The 23,300-nt window shown below is 46.4% G+C and overlaps 1 protein-coding gene across 1 annotated transcript; it reads left to right on the top strand.

Moving 5' to 3' along the window:
• Positions 1 to 23,300, top strand: LOC117451538 (cytochrome P450 2K1-like). Its single transcript, XM_034089899.2, is given in 10 exon segments — positions 1 to 254; positions 749 to 911; positions 1,090 to 1,239; positions 1,400 to 1,560; positions 12,780 to 12,959; positions 13,040 to 13,181; positions 15,317 to 15,501; positions 15,609 to 15,750; positions 23,048 to 23,077; positions 23,080 to 23,300. Coding segments are annotated over 10 exon segments (1,518 nt in total). The 5' UTR covers positions 1 to 44; the 3' UTR covers positions 23,235 to 23,300.

Below are 23,300 nucleotides of genomic sequence, written 5' to 3'. Positions count from 1 at the left end.
CACAGTGTTATCTGCAGGGCTAAGCACTGTCAACAGCAGAACAAATGTCTCTTTGGCACGATTTTGTTCTCATCTTTTTCTCTAATCCCACCACTTTGTTGGGGTTGGTGGCTCTCCTGCTCATTCTCTATCTTGTATCCAGTAGTTTAATCACCAAGGAAATAGGGAAGGAGCCCCCAGGACCGAGGCCTCTTCCCCTGCTTGGTAACCTGTTGCATCTTGATCTCAAGAGACCCTACAAAACCCTCTGTGAGGTGAGCTATCCTAAAGCAAATCCATTTTGATACATTTGTTGTTGTTGTTGTTGTTGTTGTTGTTAGAGCTATATATCTCTTTATATTATGTAATACTTAAACATTTATTTTCTTGCTGTTTATAGTGTTTATTGTAAATGTAGCCTATTATTGTCGTAAGTTAAAATAGTAGTACTAGAGCACTAGTAGGCAAACGTTTTTTTACCAGGGTTTTCCAGCCACAAGAAAGGAAAGGCTTAAGGAACAAACCATAGGAAACCTGTTGAATGATATTGGATCATAATAAAATGCACAAACGGATACTCTTGTCTAGACCTGGATCATTGCCCTGCGTAAGTTCCGCTAACTAGTGCCTCAGCGGCAGTGTTATTTTAAGTTAATTGTCAGTTTTATTTCTATATGATTTTGGCCGCTACAGTTGTAATGATTCACTTGCAGGTCATGCAAAACATTGTTTACTGATGCCATCTCACATGTTTTACATCTTTTAACAGCTTTCAAAGAAATATGGGTCTGTGTTTACGGTATACTTTGGAACCAATAAAGTCGTGGTGCTGGCTGGATACAAGACAGTAAAGGATGCTCTGGTCAGCAATGCAGAAGAGTTTGGTGAAAGAGAAATCTCCCCTATTTTCTATGACATGAATGAAGGTCACGGTAGGATTTACCTTTACATAATCTTTAATATACAGTATCTTTCAAACAATAGAAAAAACATTGTATTGATAATACCTACCATTATTTGTTGTGAGTCAAATCACACTTGAATATTGTGTTGAATAGTACAGACATGACTACTACAGATTATATTTAACATGCATGTCATGTTTAAAAGGAATCCTGTTAGCAAATGGAGAATCATGGAAAGAGATGAGACGTTTTGCCCTCAGCACCCTGAGAGACTTTGGCATGGGCAAAAGAATAGCGGAGCAAAAAATCCTAGAGGAATGCCACCATCTGACCCAAATGTTTGAAGATCATAAAGGTATGGAGTAAAAAGCATTTTTTTATTCATCACCCATGTTTTACAGTTTTGTTGTACCAAAGGCAAATCATGGTGAGGTTCATTTTAATATTAAAAGGCTGCCCTCTTTGTTTTGTTCTGAAATCCTAATAATATCAGTATTCTCAATGCCATTTTACAGGGAAACCATTTGATACAGCGCGCCCGTTGAATCATGCAACATCCAATATCATCTCCTCTATCGTGTATGGAAGCAGATTCGAATACAATGACCCCAGATTCAAGGAAATGGTCAGAAGAGCCAACCAGTCCATATGCATTGTTGCATCTGTACAAATCCAGGTAGGCCTCATACTGCTTCGGTTGAAAAATACATGATTTAGGGACAACATGAAAGCTTTTGTTGAATATTTTTGCAAATGGTCAACACCATAAGCTTTTAGCAGAAAGTCAAATAGAAGGTTTAGTACTGTATTCATGTCTTTTATACAGATTTGGGCTGGTTGGTGTAAGAAATGTGTGTGTTCTATTTCGTATATGGCTTCGCCCTCTAAGGCTATCGCTATTGGGTAATCCCCCTGCGCACCCGCGCAGCACTGAAACACTTGTAGTCCACGCCCACCCGCAAGGTGGGCCCCACCCTCGGGCTCCCTTCCGGTATAAATAGGAAGGAGGCCCGACAATCTACTACCCTATTTTCTTCAGCACACCGTTACTGAAGCACAAGAGACATTTCAATTGCAGAGTAAACATGAGCAGTGGCGGTGCCAGAGATTTTCTCTAGGGGGTGCTGTGGGGTAGCTTGACGTTTCATAGAGGGTGCTCAAACATTGGTTTCCCATTAATGCACCAGCGCTACCGTTGAATTTTCTACTGCAACACTCACACAGTGTACCTGCGACTGTTACAATGAAGGCTCGGTAATCAGCTCACGTCATATAGGTGTTAGCAGGGGTCAAGTACTATTTTTACAAGTGGGGAGGACCTCACCTCCTCTAGGAGGGTCCTCACCTCCTCTAGTGGGGAAGATTTTTTTTTTAAATATTGAAGTTAAAAGCATCAATCTGGTGCACTTTGAGAGCAAAATGAAGAGATCTATGGATATACTGTATCTCTCAACATACATATGAAACAGAACTGTAAACAGATTTTCTATTTCTTTATAGATATTTTACAAATCACTCCCCTTTTAAAACAAACTGTTTGAGACCCACTGAGATAACTAGACTATCTATTATCTGCATGGGCGTAGGAAGCATCCTGAATGTGGGGGGGACATTTTTAACGGGGGGGTGTGGGGGTCGCCCACCACGAAAAAAAAATAGATTTCCTGTATTCTGATGCATTTTAACAGGTGGTTTGGTTTTTATGTGGCTATACTAGCATGAGGAAAATGATGGGTACATTTTGTAATTTCATCAAGTAGTGAAGAAAGGAAACATATTTGATTATTAATTCAGAGCCGTCTTTGAATTAATAAAAAGCAGTTTAAATGCCCATTTTTTTACATTTATATACAACAATACATATTTACGAGTGCATTGAGAGATATTGTTGTGGAGAGTCATTTATATATAAATCGCAAAATACATTTGTGAATCCTTCTGTGAGCATTTATTAATATTGATACTGATCTGACTCCATACATATGTTAAAGGAATGGTCCACTCATTAGATAATTAATCAAAACTTCAGTATTTAGTGAAACATTATGTTTAAACCATACCCTGAAGAAATCAGCGATATTCCCCGGTAAATAATGATTTTATAGCTCTTTTTTATCAAAACCTGTATATTCCGTCTGGCCGCCGCCATTTTTGCCATTTTCAGTAGTCACGTGATGGTTGTGACGTCATCCATGCGTTCACTTTGTCAACACACGGAAACATGGCGGAGTATTTGAGTTCGGACTCGTCAGCAGAGGAAGACGTTTTGACCAATGTGAAGAGATTGGATGGGGGAATTCAGCCATACATATCAGTATGACAATACGACACCCTCTGTCCTTAGACCCTCACATCGTACAAGGAAAAACTTCCGAAGAAAACCCACAGTTTAAAGGGAACATGGGAGAAACCTCAGGGAGAGCAACAGAGGAGGGATCCCTCTCCCAGGACGGACAGACGTGCAATAGATGCCGTGTGGAAATTGAAAAGATAATACATTTGCAACATAGGTAGTCCAAATGTTTGGAAATGCATGTGTGTATAATAGGAAGATGATATAAGATACTATATGTATGCATGTAGTACCACCCTTGCTAGCGATTCCCTCTCTAGTTTAGCATACTCAGCTTCGTTGTCCCTGGCCATAGAATCACGATTTTATGGGGCCGGAAAAAACTGGGGGGAAATACACACTAGCCGGTACTACGCTATATGGAATAGCCACCAAAAACTGTCCTGGCCTGGACGCTAAAGGACGTTAAAACGGGGCTAGCCGCTGCAATGGAAATGCGCTATAACATACCTTATTCTTACTCCGAGCACTACTTCTGCTCCTCCGTCGCTTCACACTTGCAGAGGGCGATTTCTCAACTGGCCGAACTGCTGTCCTGGTCGGTGATGACACCAGAAAGACCGATGGTACTGCATCTCCATTAAGTAATGGTTGTTCCATAAATCCCATGTTATGTTTTATCATACTCTCAGAGTAGTCGTCCGGAAATTTGAAATGTTCGCTGCATACATGAGCCTGTGAATCTCTCGGTTCGGGCCGGCCACATTTCGCTAGCCACTGCCTCTGAATGTACTTCTTACGCTTACCTTTTGGCAACAGATGGAACCGAGCATTCCGTGGATTGTTCCTATCAGAATTGTGGCAATATTTCGCGATACAGTCAGTGAGGCATATTTGAAGAGAGAAACTACAGTAAATAACATGGAGATCAACGTGTCTTCGAAAACCAAACGCATGGTTTACGTCACGTCCGGAAAATGGCGGCGCCCACAGTGTTGATGTTATTTCGGTATATAATCAGTTTAAAATCACTGATAATGTCGTCGGATTAAAAAAAAAAAAAAGACTGGCAGAGACTGGTCTGTTTTATCGGATGATAATTATTTAAAAATGAGTGTCATGAGCATACCATTCCTTTAAGTTCACCTAGGAATGGTATCATTGACTTAAATGTTCAAATAAATGTTGCTCTTCTGTCTATATTGGTCATATGATGCCCCTTGACTGAAATGTTTCCTGTTCAATATCCCCACTGATTTCCTTAAAATTCTGGGATCACAATTTACTCTAAACTGTCATTTGCCTTTCATCACTCACCTCAGCAATGGACCTCTCTCCACTGTCCCTGTATTCTGCCTCTGACTCGCTCTCAAGCGCCTAGATGTCAAGAGAGGTGGTGAAGTGATCATTATTTATTGAGCAGTATACTCTTTCATCACATTGAATCATAACAAGTCATACTGAATGTAAATACAACTGACTCTAAAGTAAGTCCCAGTCTGTGACATTGGACATTTTGAAGACTCAAAGTCCCAAGCAGTAGGTAGAATATTAGCTAGTCTATGTAATGTGCACAGAAAATAAATAGTTAACTGAATACTGGGATGGAAATTGCCTATAAGCACTCAGTAAAACATAAACACACACAAAAAGCTTCTGAATGATAAGAAGTATAATTAAAACATAATGCACATTACCATTTTGAGAGAGAGTACCAAAGTTAAAGAACTCAGAAAATAATCTCTCATCGAACTGAGGCTCCAGTAAAACACACTGACTGCGTCTACATGGACATCAGTAAGCCGTCGGTTATGATCATATTGGGGATATGGTGTTTACATGAGCACAGAGAGATCGTGTTATTCATGTTCCCTGTTTACATGATAAATACTAGTAACCTGGCATTTCGATGCCTTTTCTCATCTAAACTATTCAGTATTTGTATCTCTCTATATGACATAAAGAGAAACTCCTCTCCAGAAGTGAGACGCCCCGCCGCCATCACTGTTAACTGATTAACTGCTACCAGCTGATTACTTACTTTCCTCTTCTTTGAATTTTTTTTTCTTATGTCCATGTTGTCTGGGGGAGAAAACATATCAAACCAAGAGATCGTCAGCTTTGATTTTCGCTGTATTAACAATGTCCTGAACACTTGGTGTGTGTGCCTTACCTCCGCTTACATCGCTTCATACAACAGATCTGAGCTGTCAACAACACTCCTTGAACATGCGTGCTATGTGAGAATCTGCCTTGGTACAAAGTAGCAGTGAAAACATGGTACGGAGTTTCATTGATTTGGGCATTCTCTCAATAAGCAAGTGGAATGGATTTGATAGTGAAGCACTGACACAGCGCTCTACAAAGTGCGGCGAGTGGATAGACCGATTCACGGACTTTCATCCAACATGGTAAAAGTGGGGGCGTCTAAACTAATCATTTGAAAAAGTGGGGGGGACTACTTGTCCCACCCTCATATAATGGCTGCGACGCCCATGGTTATCTGAGACTCAGTCTGACAGGAGAGAGTTCTCTCTCCACCTTGTTGAAAAAGCTCCTTATATCCGTTAGCTTGGCTAGCTAGCAACCAGATGCTAACCACCGATGCGCGAGCTCTCTCTCGCTCGCTTGCGCACGCACACAAAATGGCTCGTGCCACACACACAGAGCAGAGCTTGAATGAAACACAGAGACCTAAGCTACTTGTACTCACGAGGCATATTATGTGCAGAATCCCTCTCGCTTTCAGTTGGTTTTGATTGAGTGTCCACACGTGGACGTTTAAGGACTAAAAACGATCCATTTGTCACTTTGCTGTTAGCAAATAATTTGGGAACAGGAAGTCACTCAAGTGTCACAAAGTAATTTAGCCTATGGGTAGGTAAAAAATCTAATGGGTGCTGGCCATTGGCCTAATCATATCACCTGTGTTGGCTTTATGTTTTTGGTCAAACATTTGTTTCACATTTGCATAGGGCTGTCAGTCGATTAAAATATTTAATCGCGATTAATCGCACATTTTTTATCTGTTCTAAATGTACCTTAGAGGAATATTTTTCAAGTTTTTAATACTCTTATCAACATATGAGTGGACAAATATGCTTTATGCTAATGTTTATTATCATTTGAACAATGACAACTAATTCTCATGAATATGTGTGTGTGTGTGTGTGTGTGTGTGTGTGTGTGTGTGTGTGTGTGTGTGTGTGTGTGTGTGTGTGTGTGTGTGTGTGTGTGTGTGTGTGTGTGTGTGTGTGTGTGTGTGTGTGTGTGTGTGTGTGAGTGATGGATCGTTGGAGCTATGTGCAACTCAAGGCATATGCTCGAACGGGGGCTGCCTGGACGCTGCAATCATGTTGCACACTATCCGAGCTGAGTGTGCTGATTTTTCGTACAATGTCCCGAATTTTCTGTAAGAATTTTCGGGGGGAAAAAAAACCCACATATTTCTTGGGGGTGCTTAGGGAGTGATTTGGCAATCTTGGGGGGTGCTTCAGCACCCCTAGCTCCCCCCTGGCGCCGCCCCTGAACATGAGTAACAATTGTGTGAGAGATTGTCCCTCATGTGGCTCTGGGTTCATAATGAGTTATGGCCAGCACAGATAAAAGCAGTATGCGAATCCTGCCTGGGGTCAGAGCACGCGTAAGCGGCTCTAAACCAGTAGGTAGCATGCACACACTGCGCCCGTCTCCCTTCGGGCGACAGGAAGCGGAGAGCGGACGCTCTTGCTGCTGCGGACGGGGGCCTCGTGTCCCTGGGGCCGAGTGCCCGCCTCCCTCCACGGTTCACCGTTCGGTTCTCCCCTCCCTCCGAGTCGGAGCAGGGTGCCAGCTTGGCGGTCGAACATTCTTTCCCCCTCTCCGTCACCACAGCGCTACTGGCGATAGGTGGCATCCTAGGGGAACTGCCGGAGATCATACGCAAGGCGGCCGCCTGCAGAGATCTCCCCGTTCCCCGAGCTCAGGAGGTGTGCTCCTTTTTTCGCGGGTGCAGACGGTCAGGAGTGACCCGATCTGGCCACGCTTCCCGGCCATCAGGATGTTCCAGGAGGGGGCGGCGGCGAACCCGAGGACCCTGAAGGCTGAAGGCTCCGGTGGCCACATTTGTTCCCCTCACCAAGGTGGAGGGGTTCACAGATGCTGGTTTCCCAACCACCCCTTCTCTGGAGCCGAGCCTGACGGCGTTTTTTGGGGTAAGACAGGCCAACATAATCGCCGGACGGCGCCCTACGTTGAGCTCCCCCAGAGACCAGTAGGCTATGTCGCCGCCAGGCCTACCGGGTGCACTAGTGTGCCTTTCAGGCGGCGGCGAATAACATCGCGCTACTCTCCAACTCGGTGGTGACACTGGTAGAGCGGTCCACCACCGAGGCAGAGGAAATCAGCAAGGCAGCCAGCACGGCGCTCACTCTGTGTGCGTCCGTCGCTGTCTCCCAGGCGAGGATTTCCGCGTGGGTGACACAGATCCAGCGCCACCTCTGTCTGTTACGGAGACGGCCAGAAAAGTGCTACTGGACGCTCCAATCAGCCCGGACGGGCTGTTCGGACCCCAGTTCCAGGCCATGGTGGAGTCCATGAAGACGGCCGCGGAACAGGCGGACGGCATTCGCCAGCTCCAGCCTGCTGAGCGCACACAGCGGCACCAACGCCCGCAGCAGCCGCGGCGTCCACGCCGGCTCAGGAGGCCGCAAGCGGAGAGACGCCCACAGCAACCACCTCGGCATCAGACTCGCCCTTCGGTGGCTGCAGGGGCTCCGTCCCACGTCCCCCGCCACCCCAGAGACAGGGTCTCCCAGCGGCGAGTCAAAGGGGAGTGAGGCTCCCCCGCTCCTGGTCTGCTCCGCGAGAGCCTCCGAGGAAGCAGAGCCGGTAATTAAGCCGGCTGCCACTAATCTGTTGATTAAGTAGACAGCAGGGCTCCCTGCAGAAGCCTGCTGGTTTTAACCTATCGGTTAATAACCTGCAGAGCTCGCTGCATTCCTCTGTCCGAGATACGCCTCCTACACACGGACATAATAACCCATGAGCGCCGTTATAACGCCTCATGTGGACAGCACTGCACACACCTCCACTCATCCCCTGAGCGTGTACACGCCTCATGATGACAGCCGGAGTGAAACGCAGCGTGTGGAGGCTTCCTCGCAGCCCTTTCGGTCCAAGCCCACCTTGGGTAGAGATGTCCCGATCCGATCACGTGATCGGGGATCGGAGCCGATCACGTGATTTTCAAAAAATCGGGGATCGGGATATTTTTTTTTTTTTTTTTTATAATTTCTTTTTTTCTGATTTAATGTTACAAAACAAAAATGACCATGTTCACGTCTTAAAGTCATCCTGAGGACTTAGTTTCGGTTTCAAATTACACAACATCATGTATATGTTGCTTTCTTTGGGCTTGTTTTCATAGACCTGGTTGCTTATTTCTCTGAAATCTGGCAACAGAGTGGGCGCAGTGTCTAATAGTAGCAGTAAGCTAACGAGAGGCTACGTTCAGCTGGTGACTCAGGAGTCGGGACAGAAAAAATGTCAGGAGTTTGGAAGTATTATAAAATTGAAAGCGAAGGCAGTGTAACAGCCAGATGCAATGTTTGCAAGGCAGAGTTTCCGCGTGGTGGAAAGAACAGAGCTACGTTCAACACGACCAATCTAATACGCTACCTGAGAAACAAACACCAACAACAACACGACGAGTACACAGCGGCCACTCAGGTAACGGCACTGAAACAACCGACACTTTCAGAGACTTTTAAAAGAAAAGAGAAACTGCCCCAGAACAGTGAAAAGGCCAACACAATAACAGCCAAGATAGCTGAATTCATCGCGTTGGATGACCAGCCGTTATCTGTTACCTTTTTTTTCTCTTAATGCATTGCATAAAGATCGGATCGGGAAAAATCGGTATCGGCAGATTGTCAAAATCAAATGATCGGAATCGGATCGGGAGCAAAAAAAGGTGATCGGGACATCCCTAACCTTGGGTTGCCTCACGCCCTGTGTAAACCGGCTGCCACTAATCTGTTGATTAAGTAGACAGCAGGGCTCCCTGCAGAAGCCTGCTGGTTTGAACCTATCGGTTAATAACCTGCAGAGCTCGCGGCATTCCTCTGTCCGAGATACGCCTCCTACACACGGCCTTAATAAACCCATGAGCGCCGTTATAACGCCTCATGTGGGCAGCACTGCACACACCTCCATCCATCCCCTGAGGTTGTACGCGCCTCCTGATGAGAGTCGGAGTGAGACACAGCGTGTGGAGGCCCCGGCGCAGCCCTTTCGGTCCAAGCACACCTTGGGTTGTCTCACGGGGAGCGGCGGCAGGGGCTCTGGCGTGGCTCGTCACCATGACGACCAAAAACACATCTTGAGCACGTGCGCCCGCTCTCAGAGTTTTTCTCAGAGTGGCAGCGCGTGTGTCTGATGGACAGATGGATGAGCAGGCTGATAAGCAGAGGATACACCCTGCAGTGCGCTGTGGACCAACACTATACTTTGACGGGGAAGGGGGTAGTAATAAAGATAACACCATTAAACAGTTACACAACATAACAGAAATAATATCGATAGCAGCGTCCCTAGCAACCACCTTGGTAACAATGAAAACGTTGTATAGACACCATTTCCTGAAGTAATCTTCGTAATAACTAGCAAACTAAAGATCATGTACATCCACTGCACACATAATCTGAAATAACAACTCATATTTCTCGCATCAAATGACATCAAAACGCATTTTAATGGCCAAAGTAACTTTAAATAGGCATTTTACACCGAGAATAAAACGATGTTCGGCCATGTTTTTTTATTCTGCAGGGAGAAATGTGAAGATCACGTGACATAGACGCCAGCCATTGGAATGAATGGTGAAAAAAAACGTAGGGATTTTACAATTTCAGAGGCGTTTTCGTAGAAATACTACGTCCTACGTTGTGGACCAACGTAGTTATTACACGTTTTTTTGTGAGACTGGGTTGGTATTCCACATGCTGACGATCAAACAGGTGCTGGAATGTGTTCACCAGGACGACTGGTTCACTTCTACCTGAAGGGTGCATACTTCCACGTACCCATCATCCCAAAATACAGGAAATTCCTGCGTTTTCTCATTTCAGGGAATATCAGACCAGACCAGTCTGCCGTTCGGATATTTCCTGACTGCTCGCTTTTTTGTGTAGAGAAGGCTTTTGTGTAGTGAAATGCAGCGTGTGGAAACTCCCTCGCAGCCCTTTTGCCTCACGGGCAACGGGCGGCGATGGCGTGGCTCGTCACCATGACGACCATTACGGCACATCACAGAGAAGCCTCACCCCCCAGCAGTTCCATGGGATACAAGAAACACTCCTGTCATCCCAGGAACAGTGTCTTGCGCGGTTTTTACTCCGCTATTTTTCTAAATCTCGGAAAAGAACGGGGGAGTCGCCCCGTTGCTGTACAATCAAACATGTGTTGATTTGCACAGACAACAGGCCACGGCTATGGAAGCAGCCTAAATCGCCAGGGAGGAGTACGATCTGCGCAGCTTCTGACCGCAGCCAGGCGGCTGCTGTCTCATCAGAGCAATGTATATTCCCGGCGAATTGAACAGAGGGGCTCGCAGAGCGCAGCAGCCGTGTTATGCGAGAAGTACGGAGACTCAGACCTGTGTCACGCGCACTGGCGCCTCAGTGGGATTTTTCTTTGGTGTTACGCGCACTAAGCAAAGCCCCATTTGAACCTGATCAGGTTCCCCTTAAACTGTTGTCAGCCAAAGTATTACTTTTGGCTCTATCAGTGATTTGTCTGCTCTCTCTGTGGCTCCGTCATGCCTCCGGATCCAAGGAGATGGCAGTTCAGCTGTTTTACGCCCTAACCCGGCTTCATGCCTAAGGTCATCACAAGCTCTTTTAGAGTCGAGAGTGATCACCTTTGATGGCTTCTTTCCCCCTCCTCACAGGTCGGAGGAAGAAGCCGCGTCTCATCTCCTGTGCGCGCGCTGTCCTGCTAGTGGCGCGCACGGCTGCCTTGCGCCATTCTCAGCGCCTGTTTGTGCACTATAGAGAGCGCCCGATCGGGCAGCCTCTGTCTGCACAACGGCTGTCACACTGGCTGTGTGAAGCTGTGTCACAGGCATATGTCTCCTCTGGGGTGGATCCCCCGGAGAACATCAATGCGCACTCCACCAGAGGAGTGAATGTCAGTGGAAGACATTTGCACTGCTGCATCTTGGTCATTTATTCAATTTGAGAGATGTCTCCCATTCCTCTCTGACACACCCTGTACGGAGTGTCTTGTCAGAGTGAGTGACGTCAAGGATCCAGCTGTGCGCCTCTCTCCTGCCTCTCGGCACGCGGAGAGTGGCCCTTTTTCCCTCTTATGAGAGGGATGTTTCCTTTTTTTCCTCTGACACATTTTGTACGGAGTGTCTTGTCAGAGTGAGTGACGTCAGGGATCCAGCCGTGCGCTCTCCTGCCTGTCTGCACGCAGAGAGCTGCTGTTCCCCCTCTTTTTGTCACTGGGCAAAGTATGACCTTCGTCTCTACTTTTTCACAGCGGCAGGTATGGATTGTTCCCAGCCTTCGTCCCCTCATGGAAAATATTCATGTTATGCTATATTCCAGGGACGGCAATGCGCCATTACGCATGGCGCAATAGGCATGGGTTATTATCTGAGCAGGTGTGTCTGTGCTTCTAGTACCGTGCGGACCCAGTGGGGAGCAGACTACATCAAGCTTTGCCCTTAACCCAATAGCGATAGCTTTAGAGGGCAAAGCCATATACGAAATAGAACTGAAGTTACCGACTGTAACTCCAGCTTCTATGAGTATTGGCGTAGCCCTCTAAGTGCTGGGCCCCACTGGATCCACGAATAGCTGAAGAAAAGTTATTTTGTATGGGAGCAGATTGTCAGGCCTCCTTCCTATTTATACCGGAAGGAGCCCGAGGCTGGGGCCCACCTTGCGGGTGGGCGTGGACTACAAGTCTTTCAGTGCTGCGCGGGTGCGCAGGGGGATTACCCAATAGCGATAGAAGCTGGAGTTACAGTAGGTAACTTCAGTTGTTGAATGTTTGGGTAAACATCCATTATCTCTTTACATGAGGTGCAGGTGGAGCATCATTCTAGTATCAGCCTAAATAGTTGCTTTAGGGTAACATTTAACTGACAAAACAATAAAAGAATGATTGAAACTAAAGTTATGGAGATGGGAAACATTTATTTTACTGTATCAAATAACTGATCAGGTGTGTCTTAAAGGTGGGGTAGGTAAGTTTGAGAAACCGGCTCGAGAAAATACATCTGTCATCTGTGGAAGCCGTAGTACTGTAAAAAGCACGACCAATCATTTTAGCAGGCCCGGCTAAAATAACTGGATGGCCTACCTGCCTGTCAGCCTTTCATCTGTGCACAAACTTATCTCGTGCCCTCATTGGTCATGTGTGCGTTTGTGTGTGTTGGAGGAGGGGCTCTGTAAGGAAGTGGCACATTTTTTCCGGCTATGTATTTTCAAATTCTAGCTCACTCGAGCTGGTTTCTCCAAAATGACCTACCCCACCTTTAACATTGAATATACTGTACAGTATATATGTTGGGTGTGCATTTTCTTCATTCATCTTTTTTGTTTTCACAGCTCTACAACATGTTTCCCAGGCTGGTCAGTTGGATAAAGAACCGTCAGCTGCTTTTACAAAATGTTGAGATGAGCATAAGAGATGTCAAGGCTTTAGTTAAGAATCTGAAAGAGACTCTGAACCCTAGCGTCTGCAGAGGGCTTGTCGACTGTTTTCTGATTCGGAAGAAGAAAGAAGAAGTAAGACAACCTCACTGCATGTGCATCAAACAAAGAGAACATTGTATTTTATAACAATATGTGGGTGCTCTTTCTCTCAGGACTCTGGTGTGAAGGACACTCACTACAACGAGAATAATTTGATATTTACAGTAACCGACCTGTTTGCTGCTGGTACCGACACCACAGCAACTACACTGAGATGGGGTTTGCTGCTTATGGCTAAATATCCGCATGTACAAGGTAAAATAAAGATGAGGCTTGTAGGCGTGCATTTATATTTGCACCTGTGGATGCCCATCAAATAAATCAAGTTTAAATTAGGTATTATTATATAAGTTCAAATATATATATTACGATAAACCATATATGCTGGAAACTACTTAAAGGGAAAGTAGCAGGCATTGAAATAAAGCTAAGTAACCTCCGGGAGATAACAAGAGTACAGTAGTTTTAGGTCTCCCTGCACTACCCTTTTTGAAACCTTTTTTTCTATTTTTTACAGATTGTGTTTTTATGCAGGCTTTATTTCAGGGAATACCAGTCTTACTTAAAGTGGACCTATCATGCTATATTTTAATAATATATTGTAGGGCCATACCTATATAAAACACCTCTATTTGCTCTATTCCAGCCCTGTTTTTGCAAGGGCTGATTCTGTGGCAAATGAGCTGCAGCTGACCACGCCGCCCTGCAAAGGAGGGGGGCGAGGCACGAGCGTCATTTTACCATGCTGTTACCATGCTGTTACCATGCTATTACCATGCTGTTACCATGCTGTTACCATACTGTTACCATGCCACGGCAACCCCCCATTCCCCTGATAGGTGGAGAGTTGCCCATATAGAGTGGCGAAGTCACGCCCATCTACTTCCGGTCCATGGGACCTTATTTCGGAAAAATAATGTATTGAAGTCAATGGAGAGACAAAACTTATCTTTCGATCCCGTTTGAATTGTGCCATGAATTACACAGAGTTGCGTAAGTGATGTCACAATTGTTTTCCTCCACTAAGAGATAGCTAAGATCAGCGCCATATAGATATAATCTATCTATATGGCGCTGGCTAAGATAAGATAAATTTAACAAGATGCCTGTGTGCTTAGTACCAGGTTGTTATCATACCAGCAATGGGTCTTGCTCGTTCTTTCGCTTCCCGTCTGATGAAAGGACCAGGAGTGGCTGGATCAAGTTAGCTACCTAGCTAGTAGCTAGCACGTTAGTTAGCATTACAGCCTTGTCATTTTTATTCGCCTTAATATGAAGTAACATTAAGTAACCCAAAATGTTAAACAGTAAGAGTAGTAGTCATATTTCGTGAACCCTTTGAAGAGTACTGTCACCGGTGTGATCATTCTATAACACACAATTTAAGCCCGAGGGAGAAATACTAACGCTAGCATCGGCGATTGCCGATCTTTTCTACTTCATGCTTTCTGCACAAATGGTTGACATTAAACATTCAAAAGACCAGGCGGTTCAGAGAGAATCAAAGGAAGGCAGACAGGAAGCTTTGCATGACATTCTTCTGGACGTGTTTCATTGTGGTGATAGTGAGGGTAGTCAATCGTTTTGTTGACAAGACAAGTAGTGACGGCCATCTTGGTGACATGTGTTGTTCTGCGAGACCAGAGATGTAGTTCATTGAGCGTTTCACACAAACAAATGTGTTACTTCACAGTTTTACGAAAACATTTTTTTCTTTGACTTGCAAAATGATCTTTTCAATTGACAAACATATGTGTAATTCGTGGCACAATTGAAACGGGGTCGAAAGATAATCTTTCTCTCTCCATTGACTTCAATACATAATTTTTTCGAAATAAGGTCCCATGGAGGTCCACCGGAAGGGGAGGGACTTCGCCACTCTATCGGCGGAGCTCCTTGTTTCTGATGTCAGAGATATTTCAAATCTGTATCAGATCCGTAGCAGCCCCATTTTTAGAAATGTGGGTATGGAGGAAAAGAGAGACGGTTGTGTTTTCTGACACTTGGTGAGTTCCCTGACACACCGGGGACACATATTCATGTATAAAAGACGTACAAAAGTGCATTTTGCATGATAGGTCCCCTTTAAACTATATTACAGAAACTGTTTCTTCTGTAGATTTCGAAGGCAGAGGAAATGTAAATCAAATTACATTCCCATCAGCCTCAGCTGCACTTTGCGTTTAGTGATTATAAACCATTATGGTAAACATGGTAAACGATACATCTGATAGCATCGTCATTTTGAACAGGTTAGCATGCTGACTTTAGCATTTTATCCCAAAAGTACAGCTTCACAAAGCCACTGGCAGGGCTGTGAACTCTTAGTCAAGATACAAATAACGTATTAATATATATATTATTAACAGTTATTGATTTTGTGTGTTCAGACCAGGTCCAGGAGGAGCTGAGCAGAGTGATAGGAAGCCGTCAGGCAGGGGTCGATGACCGGAAGAACCTGCCGTACACTGATGCTGTCATCCATGAGATACAGAGACTGGCCAACATTGTCCCCATGGCCATTCCTCATAAAACCAGCCGAGATGTCACCTTCCAAGGATACTTCATCAAAGAGGTCAGGTGTTAAGGTGTTTCAATACTTAGCCACAACAAAATATGCTGGAGATTCTCATTCTCTCCATACTTGTTATGATACACCTTGCTCTCTGCTTTTTCCTACAGGGGACTACTGTGCTTCCTCTTCTTACTTCTGTCCTGTATGATGAGAGTGAATGGGAAACACCACACACTTTCAACCCTTCCCACTTCCTGGATAAGCAGGGTACATTTTGCAGGAGGGACGCCTTCATGCCATTTTCTGCAGGTACCAACTTTGTATTTAAATTACTGCTGTCAAAATGATCGCGTTAACGGCGGTAATACATTTTTTGAATTAATTGCGTTAAAATATTTAACGCATGTGCAGAATGGCCCGCCCCATACATCCCACCAGTGGCAGCGCCAGGGTATGGCTGGGGCTACACCCATACAGAGGCGCGGGAAGGTATTTTGAGTGGGGGTGCTGAGGTGCTGGACTCCAGTGAACACTATTACGGGCACTATAGAGCACGCACAAAAGCACTCCCCACACGCAAATACACAGTACACCCGCGACTGTTACAATGAAGGCTCGATAATCAGCTCACGGCATATAGGCAGGGCCGGGGTAAAGTGCTATTGTTTTACGAGTGGAGAGCGGACCTCACCTCCTCTAAGGTGGTCCGGGGGTATGCTCCCCCGGGATTATTTGAGATATATTTCAAACTCGGACTTCATTTTAAGGACATGTCGACCAGGGGTCTAGAGCTATATGTTTATTTTATTAGCTTTTCTTTTTAATGACTGATTTTAAATGCCATTTTCTTAATGTCTTTCATTTTTTTGTAAAGCACATTGAATTGCCTTGTGTTGAAAAGTGCTAAATAAATAAATAAACTTGCCTTGCCTTGCCTTTGCACCGGATTGGCAAAACAGGAGAGTAAACCAGTCTGCCTTGATCTATGAATTCATGTCCGGGACTCTCACGGTATCTGCTGCCCGCAGCTGTTTTATAGAAGGAAAACCTCCTTCACTTCATGAAATGGCTGCAGGCAGCATCAGGAGGCAGCGGGACGTGTAACTCCGCTTCTGAAGTGCAGCACCAGCGCGCCGAGAGCTGTGCCTTTTTATGCACCGCCTTCGCTGTTTACCTTCATCAGAACAGCGAGTGACTGCAGGCTGCTACGTGTTAACCACACACACTTCTACACACATCGAACTGCCCGATTACTCCCCCTTTTATTAGTTTTATGAAGGAGATGTCCAGTCACCAAGGTGTGTGTGTGTGTGTGTGTGTGTGTGTGTGTGTGTGTGTGTGTGTGTGTGTGTGTGTGTGTGTGTGTGTGTGTGTGTGTGTGTGTGTGTGTGTGTGTGTGTGTGTGTGTGTGTGTGACACCGGCATTTGTTTTCAAATGACCATGAACAGTAATTTACACACATCTGGCCAACTCTTATAGGTAGCTATATGCGGGTGTTCCCAAAATAAATTAGTTTAATCTTACTCTCGATGTAGTGATAAATGCTGTCGGACGTGCACCGGAACGAACGTCACTATCATAATATCTTCTGAAAACAAATGCCAGTGTCACACGCACGCACGCACACACACGCACGCACGCACGCACACACACACACACACACACACACACACACACACACACACACACACACACACACACACACACACACACACACACACACACACACACACACACACCTCCTTCATAATGCACCTTCACCTCGTTTTCCCATCACTGGATTATCCGTAAATCATACAAACAAAACCAAGACGTTGATTTATCTGTTTTCCCGTTTTGGTTTAAAAACTGAATAACGTCGTTTTTTTTGTTAAATGCGCTATTTCCACACACACACACACCCACACACACACACACACACACACACACACACACACACACACACACACACACACACACACACACACACACACACACACACACACACACACACACACACACACACACACACACACACACACACACACTTCACGGTGCACTGCTGAATGATGTGCAGAGTTTGACCCTTGAAGGCTGTTTCTTCTGCTCTGAAATGGAATATATTTGTTACATATTAATAGATTTAGATTTTTTGATTTGATTTTGGATTTGTGAATGGGAGAAGTAGTATATGGAAAACATTCCAAACACTAATTATTCAAAGTAAAGTATTTTATTTTATATACGGTAATACTAAGGAGACATAGGCCTATATCAGGGGTTGGCAACCCGCGGCCCACGGGCCACATGCGGCCCTTTAAGCCCTCTGCTCTGGCTCCCTTGAGTTTAGACAAAAATAAGAAGGAAATAAAATAAAAGTATTTGTAGGACTATTTATATTTTGTTGCATGGTTGAAAATGTTTCGTATCTTGTATTTTGAGGTGATACTGTGACACATAAATAAAAAACAAAACGGTTTTAAGTAGGTCAACTAAAATATGCGTCACATCCTGCTACGGTCCCGCGCGAGCGTCTTTTCTTGCAGGCGAATAACCTGACCCCCGGCTCGATGAGCGAGCTATGGATAAATCAAAGAAAAGTACCGGAGGAACACAGGATTTAATTCTGTGTGGACAGAGTTATATGCTTTCACAGCAAACGATGCTGGTTTACCGGTATGTTTGATATGTAGAGAGAAGTTGTCAACGGTGGTGCAGCCTTTATGTATCGAGGAACAACAAGGGAGAGGAAGCCAGCTGACGATCTTCAGTCATAATTCAATGGGGTATGTCATTTATTTCAGAAAACACTTTTTGTTATATTCCATGGAATGCTCTTAACGTCCCGATAGCAATGAATATATTAAATGCTTTGACAATAAATACATACAAAAATTAATCTGTGGAAGCCGTAGCGCTGTAAAAAGCACGACCAATCATCTGCCTCGGCCCGGCTAAAGTAACTGGATGGCCTACCTGCCTGTCAGCCTTCCATCTGTGCACAAATTTATCTCGTGCCCTCATTGGTCATGTGCGCGTTCGTGTGTGTTGGAGGAGGGACTCTGTAAGAAAGTCTGAAGGAAGAGGCATATTTTTTCCGGTTGTGTATTTTCAAATTCTAGCGCACTGGAGCTGGTTTCTCCATTCTTACCTACCCTTTATATCAAAGTGGGCCCATTTTAATAATATTTGTTTTCCCTTCTAATGTGCAGAGGACTCCCCAAGTGCTGTGTTTAATTTATTTTAAAGTAGGCCTGTGTATTATTTTTAATTCTCCTTATAAGAGTTATTTGTTTCTTATTAGAGGTTAACAGTTTTATATCATGTAATAAATAGCCTAATAAATGCAAAAAAAATGTAGTTTTTGTCTGATATAACAATAAAAAACTATGAAATATGTTTTGCGGCTCCAGACAACATTTTATTTTGGAAAAAGGACCAAAATGGCTCTTTTGGTCAAAAAGGTTGCAGACCCCTGGCCTATATGATGATGATATCACGTTGTTGTGAGTGTGGACGGAGCAGCTAAAGGTTAGTTTAGCCTGATTGAGTTGGTGACAGGAAACGCGAGCCCGCGAGGGTGATCCTCCATCCACCTGGACAGCAGTCCGGTATGCCCGAGGCACAGTGACAATGTTGCTGGAGCAGGAAGTAGCCAATGCCACGCATGGACCAGTCAGGGCGGAGGCAGGTACGCTTCTGCATGTCGTAGATCTCCACGTCCGTGACGGTCTTCCAGGTGCCCTTCGGGACGCGGCGTGCAAGGTGGAACAGGGACTCAGTGGCGAAGGTCTCACGTTGGCTGAACTTGTTAAGGGGGGAGAGGTCCACGGTCCTGCGTGGGGAACCGTCGTGCTTCCGAGTGACTACCATACGATGGCACCACGTCACAGGCTCGCCGTATGGCACACGTTCAATGACCCCAAGAGCTTCGTCCCGCAGTAGGTCATCGTGGACCCTCCGCTGCCAGTGTAGAGGCACTGTAGCCGCGGTGTTACATGCCCTAGGTGTAGCTGCGGGGTCCACGTGCATCTCGATTGGTGGCCCCTCCATGCATGGTAGTGCTCGATGGGGGAAAGTATTGAACGTTGACGAGGCATATCTCCCGAGTAGCCAATCTTTCATCCTGTTATTGTTCTCTGGCTTACAAGGGAATGGCAGTGCTACGGGGCGCGCCGGGGGGACCGTGCGCTGAGGACATGTGCACTGGGCGTCCCGGGGGTCACCTGGCCCCACACAGCCGCCGTTGGCTGACCTTGTCGCATTGACGGACAAGGGCTGGTCTGGCGTGTCATCCGTGTCAGGGCTACGCCTTTCCTTGTGCCCCCCTGCAACGTCGTCCGATGGGAAGTTCGCGGGCAAGAGGCCGAGGTTGAGCAACGACTCGTAGGAGAGAGGTACATGGCCCGGACCGAGCTGCTCACATATACCATGGAACGGCAGGATGTGACACGCCCCCCACTGCAGGTTGTCGAGAGCCTAGCGAAGAACGCCCCCTCGATGGATATAGGGGAGCGGTTGGCGGCTGACAGGCTGAGGCTGACGGGTCGCAGGTCGTCCCGCGAGAAACCGCAGGCCAGGAACTCCTCCAGCGACCAAAGATCCGACTGCGCGCCAGTGTCCGTGACGGCGGATATCCGAGCTCCGTCGGCCGAGCCCCGGTTGCCGGTGCCATCCCTCAGCCCGACTGGCATGTCCATCGAGATGGTGATTAATGCTCGGGGGTGGTCTCTCAGCCTGGCCCGTCTCCATTCGCCCTTGGAAAAGATGTGGTGCTCGAGTCTGATAGGTGCTTGTCTGTTGACACATCCGTGCGACGTCGGGGCGCGGCGTCGGCGATGGCTCCTGTGACGTCGGCCAGGGCGGGCCCCATCTTGCACCGATGAGACCTGGGAGACCGGCTCCGACCCCATGGCGGCCTGTGGACTGTCGGACGACGGCTGTTGACGCCTCTGTCGTCGGCGGGCCCTATAGCAGCCGATGCACACCTGGTGAGGTTTAGGATTCCACCCGCGAGGCCCCTCCGTGAAGACGTTAAAGACGCTCTTACATTCCGGGCACGAGGCACATTTAGCCCCGTCCGCAGGGCTCGGGGCGGGGCTCGTCTGTGGAGTCGTCTTCAGGCGCCGGAATGACGACATGGCTGATAGGGAGGCCGACGGGAGAGCGTTATGGGCCATCTCTCTGTTCTCGACGAGTGCAATTACGTCATTAACTGGCTTAACCGGGACGTCAGGTGTCCCCGGCGTCTCGCGGCGTATGTCCGAGTCATAAATGCCATTGAGCAGAACATCACGGATGATGTGGTCGGTATAGTCCACGTCCTTACCACACTCGCATACCGCATTATATGCACATGTCTCTGCTTTACCCCGCACTCTGGCAGCGAATGCACGGAATGTCTCATTGCGTTCCTGGCGGAGCTGAAGTAGCTCGGTGCGCAGGACGCATGTAGCGACTGGGATGACAGCTAGGGAACGCATGACGGTGATTAGGTCTGGCAAGGGTCCGGAAGCGGCGTCGGGAGCGGCTTTCAACAGGCTGTCTCCAAGTACAGGCCCAGCGCAATGAAACAGCTGGAAGGGGGCCTGGGCATCCCCTATGCCTGAGCCGGCGCGGAATACGTCCCATCGGCGGATGAACACGTTCCATTCCTCTATCGACACGCCCACATCAACTTTGGGCCGATCGAGTCTCGGCCGTGAGGGGCTGGGGCCTGGGCTGGCGCGGCCATGACAGGCGCTGCGTGCTGGTGGCTAAATCCATGAATCGTCAATATAGCAATGACGAGTGCTTCAGACAAGTCTTGGGATTCAAACTCACAGCCGGGGACAGGGCATCCAACAATGACCATGGTGTCGTCATGAAGAAACACACTCCTCAATGTCAGTCTTGGTACTTTAATGACAAAGATGAAACAGAGCAATGCCGCAGGATAAGCTGACAAAGTATTACATACATGCATGTCATGACCAATACACATATATTCAATATATTAAAGACACACTGAACAGTAGTGGAAACAGTCTTACATGAGTGAGTGGATGAACGTTTCAACTCGAGGCGGAGTGAATGAACAACATATGAACTAAAATGGCCGCTAGGCACTACCGGGTCAAAGCACGGCATATCCGGCAGCGACAGCAGTGATGCTGCCCTCTTGTGGCCGGCGATAAACTCTTCATATTACAATAAATCACGGTAAAATATGTTCATTTTGTCACAGTTGGTTTCCACCACAGTATTTACATGGAAATAAGCCCCGCCCCCTCTCCAGCGCGTTCTGTTTGAATGACAAGAGTAAACACAGCTGACAGCCGCGGTGAAACTTCAGCGGTTAGAGCGATGAGAATATTCGCATCACGTCCGTTGTGAACGCAGCATAATGCAGTTCAGAAAACACTGTTCTGTCGCTTTTAAAGCAACTTCGAGATTTGAACAGTATCAGGGGCACACAGGCCATGGTGGCCGTAGGACGTACAATTATTTGTGGGGCATACCGGCCAGACCGAGGGGCTACGACGGCCATGGCCGTCATGGCCGCCGTGAAAATCCTACCCTGAATTATGCACAGCGGGAGCAGCAATAACCGTCAAATAATAATTCAGCGCCCTCAGCACCCCCCTTCCCGCGCCCATGCACCCATACCAAGAAATGGCTTAGCCCCACCATGAAAAATGATGTTAAAGTAAGCAAAATAAAGTCTGCCAACTCGCGCGGAGTAAATTGCACAGACAGCAGTTAGTAAGATTGATTTCAGTAGCCACTTGTCTGGAAATACCGAAGACCAGAAACGGTTTTGAAAACTTTTGTCACGTAGTGATCGTCTTCTCAATAGAACATCTTTGATAATTTCTTATGGCCAATCAGAATCAAGATAACAGCGTGGTGTTGTTGCAGGAAGTCCCGACGGAGAATACTTTTGCTGTACATAACTGGTACGCAGGTTATGTGCGTAATGTGAAATGTGTACCGTCACTTGTGTCACAAAGCGCATTTGCGTACCGACGTACTTGTGAAGCTTTTCCAGAAGGCGGTTAGATCACCGGACGACAGAGTCGGTCTCCGTGTGCACAGACAGGGCTGCTGTTAACGTCAGTCTGTACAACGGAATTGTGCCAAAACTACGCCAACCGGTTGCGGAGGGAGACTCCCCCCCTTCACTGGAGAACTGCGCTAAAGCAGCTGATCACAACGTTCACACTCTGTGGTCACAAGTACTCCACTAACGCGCGCTGTCTGTCGACTTTTCTGAAGTACTCCCCCGTTGATAGAAATCAACACGTAATGAATTAAGACCCCACGGTTTGATGATTGATAGGTGTGTGGGCTGTCTTTCATTTTGACACGCAGAAAAATGTTATAATAAACATAGATACTGTATGTTAAATCAAAATGGATATATCCGCCTTCTTTCATTTATCTTTCCATTCCCACAACAATATACATAAAGAAATGGCATATTTTGGACATAGTTCGAATGGTGATTAATCATGATTAATTAATGTTTAAACTGTGATTAATCTGATTAAAATGTTAATCTTTTGACAGCCCTAATTTAAATATATTACCATTCTAAAGATGTGATCCATTTTAACTACATGCAAATCTATTTTTCTCTCAAAGGTCGCAGGGTTTGTCTGGGGGAGAGTCTGGCAAGATGGAGCTGTTCCTCTTCTTCACCTTCCTCCTCCAGCGCTTTCGTTACACTCCTCCACCTGGAGTTACAGAGGATGAACTGGATCTCACTCCAGCTGTGGGCTTCACCCTCAGCCCGTCACCTCATGAGCTGTGTGCCGTTAGACGCCAATGAGAAATGGAGCGAGGGGACTGCATTATAACTGCTCGTAAAAATAAATTGTGTTTGACTCTTATTAAT

Source organism: Pseudochaenichthys georgianus, chromosome 8 (assembly GCF_902827115.2).
Source record: "Pseudochaenichthys georgianus chromosome 8, fPseGeo1.2, whole genome shotgun sequence".
NCBI lineage: Eukaryota > Metazoa > Chordata > Actinopteri > Perciformes > Channichthyidae > Pseudochaenichthys > Pseudochaenichthys georgianus.
The sequence above is the reverse complement of the archived record's forward strand: the minus strand, read 5'-3'. Positions and strand labels throughout refer to the sequence as shown.